The sequence below is a fragment of the Spinacia oleracea genome, chromosome 2, assembly GCF_020520425.1.
Source record: "Spinacia oleracea cultivar Varoflay chromosome 2, BTI_SOV_V1, whole genome shotgun sequence".
NCBI classification, from domain to species: domain Eukaryota; kingdom Viridiplantae; phylum Streptophyta; class Magnoliopsida; order Caryophyllales; family Amaranthaceae; genus Spinacia; species Spinacia oleracea.
In genome coordinates, this window is record NC_079488.1 from 80,908,558 (window position 1) to 80,919,189 (window position 10,632).

The 10,632-nt window shown below is 31.5% G+C and overlaps 1 protein-coding gene across 1 annotated transcript; it reads right to left on the reverse strand.

Annotated features, from left to right (window-relative positions):
* Positions 1–6,445: 6,445 nt before the first annotated feature.
* Positions 6,446–10,249, reverse strand: LOC110789829 (ricin B-like lectin R40G3). The gene is made up of 4 exons (XM_021994529.2): positions 9,226–10,249; positions 8,491–8,610; positions 7,137–7,371; positions 6,446–6,713 (listed from the first exon to the last, which is right to left on the reverse strand). Exons 1-4 carry the CDS (start codon positions 9,919–9,921, stop codon positions 6,703–6,705), a joined length of 1,062 nt encoding a protein of 353 aa, XP_021850221.1. The 5' UTR covers positions 9,922–10,249; the 3' UTR covers positions 6,446–6,702.
* Between the last annotated feature and the right edge of the window lie 383 nt (positions 10,250–10,632).

Below are 10,632 nucleotides of genomic sequence, written 5' to 3' on the forward strand. Positions count from 1 at the left end.
GCTCCGTTGATGCTTATTTATTCACTTAGGGGCCGTTTGGTTCATTGAATTGGAATGGTTGGTATGGAATCTCACACCGGGGGTATGGATTCAAAATCCCATACCAATCCAAAGCTGTTTGATTGAATCATGGAATGGATTTCATCACATTTACATTGTTTGGTTCACTCTTGGAACGAATAATCAAACATCCAAACTTTAAAACCTTAAATAACTTGTCAATAAATCCAAAAATGATAAATTTCGTAAATAACGATAGAAAAAATATTTCTTTGAACGATTTTATTTTTCTTTTATTTAGGGCAAGATTTGTAATTTTGTTACTTAAAATTGAGGACTTGAAATTCGTTCAAATCCAGTAGTAGGTAAAATCGGTTGCTAAATCCGGACGGATGTTATCACTGAAGAAGATGTTGTCGCTGGGGTGGTTTTCATTAGTTTTATGACAAGTACGGAGTAACATATTTTTTGTTTGTTTTCATTGGATCATAAAACAACAATCACCGAACTATACACCCGAAAGTACCGTCCAAATGGTACTCCCGGGGCAAAACGCAGCGAATACAAAACAAAATGCGCGCGACATAAAAACGATAGGCAACATAAAATAACATGTGAAACGATAGAAGTAACACACAAAATTACAGTAACATACGAAATGAAAAAAGTAATATTGCATAACTGCCAAAATTATAGGTATAAATAGCCTTAAAATGAAGAAAAATTACAGTAACGCTTCATTTCCATTTCGAAGCTTTCTCGCGTCTCTCCACTTTCTCTCTACACTTTCTCTCTCCACAACTATCACAAGCCGCCACTTTTGAAGATTTGTAAGTTTTCTCTCTTCTCTCCATTACATTTCTTCAATTTCTCCTCTCCATTTACGTATATTTTTTCTCGTTATTTTTGAAGATCTTCTGAAGTTAAACTGGAAGAAAAGCAGCCTGAAAAACATCTAGTAAACAAGGAATTGAAGAATACAAGGTGAATAACACTAATTTTTAGTTTTTTAGTTTTTTCCTTTTTAATTGCACAATTGTAGTTCTGAATAACTTGAAGACGATAAGATAATTGCATCCTGGATTAAACTTAGTTCGTAATTTCCATCAATTTATAAGCTAATCCGTTTTCATAATTTTGTATGTTATTTTTGACATGATATATGTTACTTTATCTTGTACTTATGTTATTTGTTGTATATTCGATGATTCCTAGGGTTTTTACAATCATTATTCAAAATCCTGCTATTTTGTAACACAGAGAAACTAGCAAAGAGGAATAGAATCTGAATGAGGAGAGTAATAATGATAAAGGGGATGAAAGTTCAAGTATGAAGAACAATGAAAATGAAGAAAGGTAATAGTTCTCCTAAGCCTAAACCAGAGTAATAATTAATTAAAATCTTGTGTTATTTATGTTACTGTATATGTTACGTCAGTATCACTTTATGTTATTTGTTTCTTAACCTGGTTAATACTTAATATGTGATACTATGTTATTTGTTTCTTAACCTGGTTAATACTTAATCTGTGATATTCTAGTAAAATGCTTATGTTATTCCTGTAACCGTTATGTTATTAATGTAGAATATGTATGCTATTTAGATTATAATACATATTAACATGGTATTTTACAATTCATGCTTAATCTGTGTTATTCTAGTAAAATGTTTGCGTTAATTATGTTGCAATTTATATAATTTATGTAGAAGTTTATGTTATTTATATTATAATACATGTCAATATGTTATTTTATGATTCATGCTTAATATGTGTTATTCTACAATGGATGTTATTTATATTGAAATGTATGTTATTTAGTTTTTACGGACTACATGTTATTTACCAGCTTATGTTGTTTCATGTTTTTTGTTACTGTGGATATATGACATGATATTTACATATTTGTAGATCACCTCAAAAGAAAATGGCAGCTGAAAGGGAGTAGTTGTAAAACTTTCCAAAGCGGAGGCCGTAGAGAAAAGAAAGAGAAGGAAACTTGAAGGTTTTGGTCATGTTCTTGATCGAGGAATCAGAAGTCCAGAACCGATAGTTTTGGTTACCGGTGAAAAACATGGAAAGATTGGTGTAACGACTAAACCAAAGTCTGGACCAGAAGAGACAACCAAGAAAAGAAAGCTAGGGGAAGAAATGATGCTCACAAGGTTGAGTATATGATCGATATTGCACATCAATAATAATGATGTTCAAGAGGAATGTAATTAATACATTGCTTCGCTCTACATATGTTTACCACTAGATGAGGAGCAAACCTATATTATATGTTAAATATATAGGAAGTTACGATCAAGAAGAAAAATATTCTTAAATATATGTTTAGCTCTACATATGTTTAGGGATTTAATTTATTGTTATATTTGGGATTTACAATATAAAGTGTTATATACATTGATTCGCTAGTATCATTGTGTTATTTGTTTATTATAACATGTTACTCCCTCCGAATCTAAATGATATTCCCGTTTCCTTTTTTAGTGTCCCAAAATAATCTTCCATTTCTTTTATTTCCTTTTTAATCTCTTCCTTGTAATTTTAACTTTGTAATTCTATTGGTTTATCAATAAAAAACCTTGTAGTCTCATTGGTTAGTTTAAGTTTGGATGGATTAATGAGTTGACATTTTTATTTCATAAATTCTATTGGTTCAACTATTTTATTTTCTTGTGAAAATGGAATCAAAAAGCAACAATTCCCCATAAAACTACATTAATAATAGTTAATCCTATAATGTTTCTTTTTCCTTAATATCCGCGTAAAATGACAAACGGGATAACATTTAGGTTCGGGGGGAGTATTAATTTTCATAAGCATGTTACTTATTGTCATTAGCATTTTTAAAAAATATGTTATATATATATATATATATATATATATATATATATATATATATATATATATATATATATATATATATATATATATATATATATTATGTTGAAACACGTTAATAGATTTATGGTCATTAACATTTAATATGTTGAATCAATTAAAAATATATATAATATAATGAATTTTTTTAATAAGTTATTATTTTCCATTCAAATGATGTAAGTTTTCATTATATTTATGTTTTTTTTTTATTAGTACACATATTTTTTTTTCACTTATCCAATGTTTTTTTATATTTTATTTAACTCCTATTTGCTCGTAATTGATAATATGTGATTATAAATACGTTTACAAGAAGTTTCATTGATATTTTAACATTCCACGTGCAATATTAAGCTCTCCGAAATTGTTATTGTAGTATTCCACATGAAACATTAGCAACGTGCTTAGGTTGAAAATGGAAGGGGAGCATCTCATAGAAAAGCAAAGACAAAAAGAAGGTTGAAAATAGACATTACACTATTGATAAGAATAAGACAAAAGAAAAACAAAGAAGGAAATTAGGGGTGTATATGTAATTGCACTATTGGATGAATAGTGATAGAAGTTCAAGGCTTTATAAGTGTTAGGATATTGAGCCTTTTTTCCCCGGGTAAATAGATATCTCTAATGGCTATACCAGGGTATAGCCATCTATTGGTGTACCCCCTCCCAAAGAAAATAAAAAAACTATATAGGCATGTGCTTTCTTTAAAAAAATTGCATATAAATTTTTCAAAAACCAGAAATCTCTCATTTTTGTTTTCTCTCTCCCCAAAGTTTCTCTCTCCTCAATTTCTCTCTCCCCAAAAGTTTATCTCTCTTCATTTTTACATGATTTTTTTCTCAAGTAACAATGTCAATCGGAAAATCCGCTTGCGTTTGCGCCGCCCTTATCATTCACGACAACGGAGTCGTTGCCACTAGCTGTAAACTTCTTTTCTCCCTTTTTTTGCTGTTAATTTCCTTATTTTTGTGATTTTTTATTGAATTTACATGTTGATTAGAAGCATGTCTTTGATAACTCAATAGATTTTTCCTTTTGTGTTATACATTTGTGCGCACATCAATTTTTATGTGATTTAGAAATTTTTTGGTTGAATCTCCATATTCTCTCTCCATTTTCTTGCAAAATTTCTTCAAAAATCGGATCTATATAAATTTTTATATATGTTCAAATCCAGATTTTTCAAAATGTTCATATTTATATATAGTTATGTTCATTTTGTAAGATTCTGATGTTCATATCAGTTTATTATGAAGATTATATACATAATTGTTTATTAAGTTATGGAACTTTATAATGTTCATATTATGAGAATAAAATGTTCATTTTGTTGTGTATAATATTTTATTTTTCTTAAAATTGATTTTGTTAATATGTAAATGATTTAAAATAAAATCTGGTTGACATCTCAATTTTCTTGCCAACATTTTTTTCCCAAAAAAGATCTAAAATGTTGTTTATTGTTTAGATCTATATTTTTTTTCGAGGTTCATAGGATCGAATGCATGATTATGTTCATTTTGTAATACTAGTTGTTGGACCGCGCGCGCTAAGAAATTGAAATCAATTTGCAAAATAAGTTGGGAACTTATGTTGCCTAATTAAGTAATTAAGAATTAATTTAACGAATGTAGAATGTAACTTAGTTACTAATAATAGTCACAATTGAAATACCCTGCTATTTAAAATAATGTCAACTCGTTATTCCAATAATGTCAACTCGTAGAACAATTTTGTAAGTTTAAAGGTTTGGGGAAAGAGGAAGAAGAATATGTAAGTTAGGGGGTTTGAACTCAAGACCTTTGCAAATGTCAATATAGAGCTTCTAAAGGGAAGGTTTCAATTTTCAATCCCTTGTGAATAGTGAATTTCAAGGTTTTAACACTCAAAACACTATTGATAAGCGTAGTATTTTCAATGCATGCATTTTAAAGGTTTGGGATTCAAATGCTTATATATATTCTTATTTATTAACATTAAAATTGTGTTTGTTGACTAAGTAATGCAACTTAATAATGTTCATTTTTTGAGAATAAAATATTCCATTATCAAAAAAAATTATGTTCAAATTATTAAAAAGTAAGAAGTATGATGTTCATTTTCCGAGATTATGATGTTCACATCTACTTATTATAAAGAATAAACTTATCATGGTTAACTTGATTAAATTGTGGAACTATAATAAAATGTTCATTTTCGGATAATAAAATGTTCATTTTCGGATAATAAAATGTTCATTTTCTGATAATAAAATGTTCATTATCATAAAGTTTTATGTTCAAAATATGAAAAAGTAAGAGGTATGATGTTCAATGTATAACTATTTAAGTTCATTTTTTTATAAGTTCTCTCTTTATTTTCAAAAACACATTTTCATATTGACTTTAGTAAATAATACATGTATAAATTGCGTATATTCATTTTGAGGAACTGTTATGTTCATTTATAAAATGATTATGATGTTAATTGTGCTTGATTCATATGATAACAGTTCAACATGTTAAAATTCGTTTTGAGCATGTACATTTATAAGCTGTTGAATGTTCGATCAAGTATAAACACATTATATATATATATATATATATATATATATATATATATATATATGTATATATTAATTCACCTTGATTATTCTTGTATATTATCATTTACACATTTTGCATGCTCATCATTTTCAAATCAGTAAATGTTCATTTTTAAATTAGTTGTGATCATCATATCAAGTTACTTACTTTTTTCATTTTCAGCCTAACAATGAGGAAATTGAAACCATGAAGGTCAAATATTGTGTTCAAATCACACTTCATAGACACATTCAGGAGTATTAGAACTCAAAACTACATCAAAAACAAGATTCAAGATTGAAGATATAGAAAAATAAGAGGATGATTTGTACCAGCATCTTGTAATTCAACTACAATTTTACATAGGCAATGGCTAAAATGTTCATTTTTTTGGTAAAATATGTTGTTTGACATGATTTCATTGCACCTTATATGTAAATATAATGCTCAATGTAATAACATAGTAATACATTAACTATGTTCATTTGAAAATTAGTAAATACTCATTTCACAATCAATAATATTCATTTCTAAATTGGTTGAACAAATGAGGATTTCCAAATAATTAGATAAATGTTCATCTTTGAAAGAGTAAATAAATGTTCATTTCCAAATAAATAAATGGTTCATTTCCAAAATAGTAAATGTTCATTTCCAAATAAATAAATAAATGTTCATTTCCAAAATAGTAAATGTTCATTTTTATACCAGTATATTAATGTTCATTTTAAACAACACAAAACGACATCGTTTTGGATGGGGTATAACCAGCTCTGGCTGTACACGGGTACATCCAAAAATTTACGGGTAAATAGGGCGCGATAAAGAAATAATAACACCAGACATAAGATCAAACGATCGGCCCAATGTTTATTTAAAAGCAACACCTAAAATAAGAACTAGGCGCGGTGCAGTTGTGCAGACAAAATGTTGAGCTACCTAACTACCAAACGAACCAATGCAACAACTCGTACAAACACCAAACAAAACAGGAATTATATCGCATCTTTATTTAACAAAAAAAAAAGATGTATTCTTTTTTTAACTATCAAAAACAAGTCCACAGTGTATTATAGTTTTATCAATCCACAAACCTTACAAGAAATACAACAAGCTATCAGCACCATCATCAGTTTGTACAGAAGCATAAATTATTGTACCAAGTACAGCACACGGAAAATTAAGAAGCTGTAAGAGCTTGGCTAACGCGTTTCTGCTTTTGAGTTCACACCATATACCAGATCTATGCCTGAGCTGCATTTTACACAAGGCCGAAAAACAAGTTAACAAAGAGGTAAATCAATTTCATCTAAATTATTGCAGATGTAATTGAGCCAACCAGTCAGAACAATTTCGAGAATACAATAAAATCGTGATTATACTCCCACGGTGAGAAACTAATTGTACCGTATATTACGGTATTAGTTTATCTGTAAAAAGCTATCACCTTTTACCAAAAAGAAAATAACACCTGATGATTGAATTTCCTATTACCCTTACTTAAATTAATTGATCAAGTGAGGAATAGAGGATAGTAGTAAGTAACACAACTATTACAAATATGTATTTTGTTGAAATCAAGCCATATAATTAATTGGTTATGAGTGGTTCGAGGCAGTGTAACAACATTTTGAATAGAGTACGACGCGATAGATAGCAGCAGAAGAAGAAACTTACAATGAGGGTAAAGCTTCCATTGCTGATTCTGATTATCTCCTTTCCAGGGCCTGAAAAGGGCAATAACTGTGCCTTCATGAATTCCACCATGATCCTTATCCCCATTGAAAGCATCCATAACCAGGTTAACATTGTTCACCATCCTGATAGTTCTAAACCCAGCACCTAAGTCCTTGCTCTCCGTCCACAGGATCGATGCATCCAAAACATCAGGCTTGTAAGGGACCAATTGCACCTGGACAGTAATTCAACCGGATTAAAGTTTTGTTAGGCCAACTTTAACAAAAAATGTTCAATAAGAATCAGCAAAAATCCATACAAAACAAGAACTACATATAGCCGAAACACTAGTGCTTGTCTCCGTGTGTGAATCAATTTAATCCTTCGTATCAACCAATTACAGGAACTGCATACATCAATACTGTTTGCTAAGTAATATGGAACCTAAATAACTAATCGTTAAAACAGAAGATTTGGACCTCCGTTTGGCCCACAGTAAGCCCCCACCTAAGAAATGGTTAGAAACTATATGGGGTAAGATGTGGAAGGGGTCATACAGGCATCATATTCCAAGATCAATTACACCATCGAATTATTCTGTCCCACTGAATTGGAATCTGTTAATCTGTTATCAGGACTCCACAAATTATATCATGGAAGACAGCAAATAGTGTGGCACAACTATTAACCATAACTTCTCGAGCATTAATCAACTTCGACATTGACCCATTGCACAGCTGGCCATCTAGGGGACCTTTTCAGGATTGTAGGAAACGTAAATCACACATTCCTTAAGATCTCATGTTTTTTAATGTCGATATTTGACTCTTTGAATCAATTAATAATGGCAATGAAATTAGGTACGCGTAACAAGTAAAACTTACTCCAGTCTCCAAGATAAAAGAAAGATATTTTCAAATTTAAGACAAAACATGGAAATCGTAAACTTTCATTTGATTGCATCACACAAGTTATATTTGTCACATAAAACAGAAAAAGTTAAAAAAACATCACAATCAGAACAGCAAAGGCTTTTTTTAATAATGATACAAACTATAATTCATGTCGACCAGCCATGCCAAGCATCCTACAAAGCCAACCAGGCTATTTCTCCAAAGATGTTTCTAAATTCTACTCTGTATTGTTTTTCCCAGTCTCCACACAAAACAGGTAGCCAATTGGACCCGAATATTAGTGACACACTAAATTTCTACCAACTTCAAGTATAGAGCAAACATTGAAAGAACAGTGTTAAACTCTGTCATACTCTATATTTTGCGCAAATTTCTTGATCCACAGGTTCTAAATCGTGTACATAAGTAAATAGAAAAACAAACTGCAAAAAGAAACTCACCGGCTCAGCAGAAACTGAATGTTTCAAAGCCTGTCCAGTAGATCTGTTCACCAATGCAAAACTTGGGTATCCATCTGAGTCCTTCACCTTTGTGCTATACTTCTCATCCTTGAACCAGTGCTGTTAAATAACAATTCACACAACATCAAACTTTAAATATCAAAATGTTCATATATCCTAAGAAACCGAGCATAATCAACATCGAATAAAAACACAATGGACAGAGAACATTAAACATTAACTTCTCTCAAAGACAAACAGTCAAACGGAACATGACAATCCAATTAACCTCAAAATTCAAATCCTTGTTGGATCAAAGTATAACCTATAATTCGATTTCGAGTCTAGTCCAATGTCCATAATAGCTACACATAAATCATTTCTAATTCTAAATTCCTCATCATCGTACTTTCATGATCATAGATCAAATAAGCAAATTAAATCCATGTACACAAAACACAAACAATTAAAATTCCCAAAACAAGGTCAAAATCCCAATTTCAAGCACATGAATGTACAAACCAAATCCCCAAAAGCAAATCTCCACAATACACAAAAGTGACAATAAAAAAATGAAACTTTCCATCATCTAATCACAAGAGTAAGTTAAACATAGTACACTATTACACATCATATATCTCTGAACCATCAAAAATTTGCAGCAACATATGATCCAAATTCAAAACATACCAAAAACTAAACCAATTTAAGATTAAATTAGCAAAAATGACGAACCTGGGTAGGATCATTGGGATCCGAATGAGTAAGAACAACCTTGTGATTCCGGATAGCAACAGAATAAGTATCCCCACCAGCTTTGGAATATATCTTAAATGTTGGCTTATTCCCAAAATAATCTCCCAAATCAATCCCACCACCAACACCACCTGCATTATAACTATCAGATTCAAGGCTACTCAAATTACTTGGTGAATGATTAAAATGCTCTTGAATGAAACCAGGCATATGAGGCCTGAAACGATGGGCCCCACCACCAAGACCACCACCATGACCACTTTCATGGCGATCAGGTTCGTCATGGTAAGAAGTTTGATGACCATACGAAGGGTAATTTGGGGATTCCATGTGGGAATTATGAGACCCATAATCATGGGAAGATTGGTGGGAAAATGAAGAAGGGTGTGGAGGAGGTGGAGGGTAGTTTGGGGATTCTTCCATGTAGGGTGTATGGGAGGTGTGATGAACTCCGGCGACTTGGGAGGGATATGGGTAGTTTTGTGGTGAAGGGTGAGTGTATTCGCTGCCGTAAGAAGGTGGAGGCCCTGGCGGAGGGTAGTTTTGTGGGTATACGCCACCACCGAAAGGAGGTTGGGAAGGGGGGTATTGAGGGCGAGGGTAGTTGTCGGAATCCTCTTCATCACGGCCGTGATGGCGGTGGTTGTTGTGGTGGTGGTGGCCGAAGGGGTCCATTTCTTGATGATATGATTATGGTGATGATGAGAATTCACAAATGGGAATTGAAGAAATGAAACGTGGGTGGTATGGGGATTTATTCAAAGGGAGGAAAGAATAATTATGATACTTCCAATTAAATTACTTAGATTCTTTTGATTTTTGATTTTTGTTTTTAATTACTTTGAGGAGAGTGAAAATGATTCGATATTTTGCATCTTTAATCGCATTACACCTAATTTTGATAGTAGGTCAACCATAAATATAGATCAAACAGGTTTAATAATGATTTTGGCACATCTTAAATCGATTTCGCCAAATTCATTTATGATAGAAAGTAATGTTTGCTTAGAGTCTATTTGTTTTAACTTATTTTGACTTATTTAGTAAAATTAAGAAAAGTAAAACAAAATTAACTTTTAGAGAGGTCTATTAGTGAATTTGATTCTCTTATTAAAAATAAGACGTGGGAGGTTGTGTCCCGTCCACCTAATGTGAATGTTCTTCGTTTTATTTGGATTTTTACTCATAAAGAGAAGTCTATTGGTGATTTTGAGAGGCATAAAGCCCGACTTGTAGGTAATGGCAAAACTCAACAGGTTGGTATTGATTGCGGCGAAACTTTCAGTCCGATTGTCGAACCGGCTATGATCCACACTGTTCTCAGTCTCTCTTTATCCAAGCATTGGTCCATTCATCAGTTGGATGTCAAAAATGCTTTTCTTCATG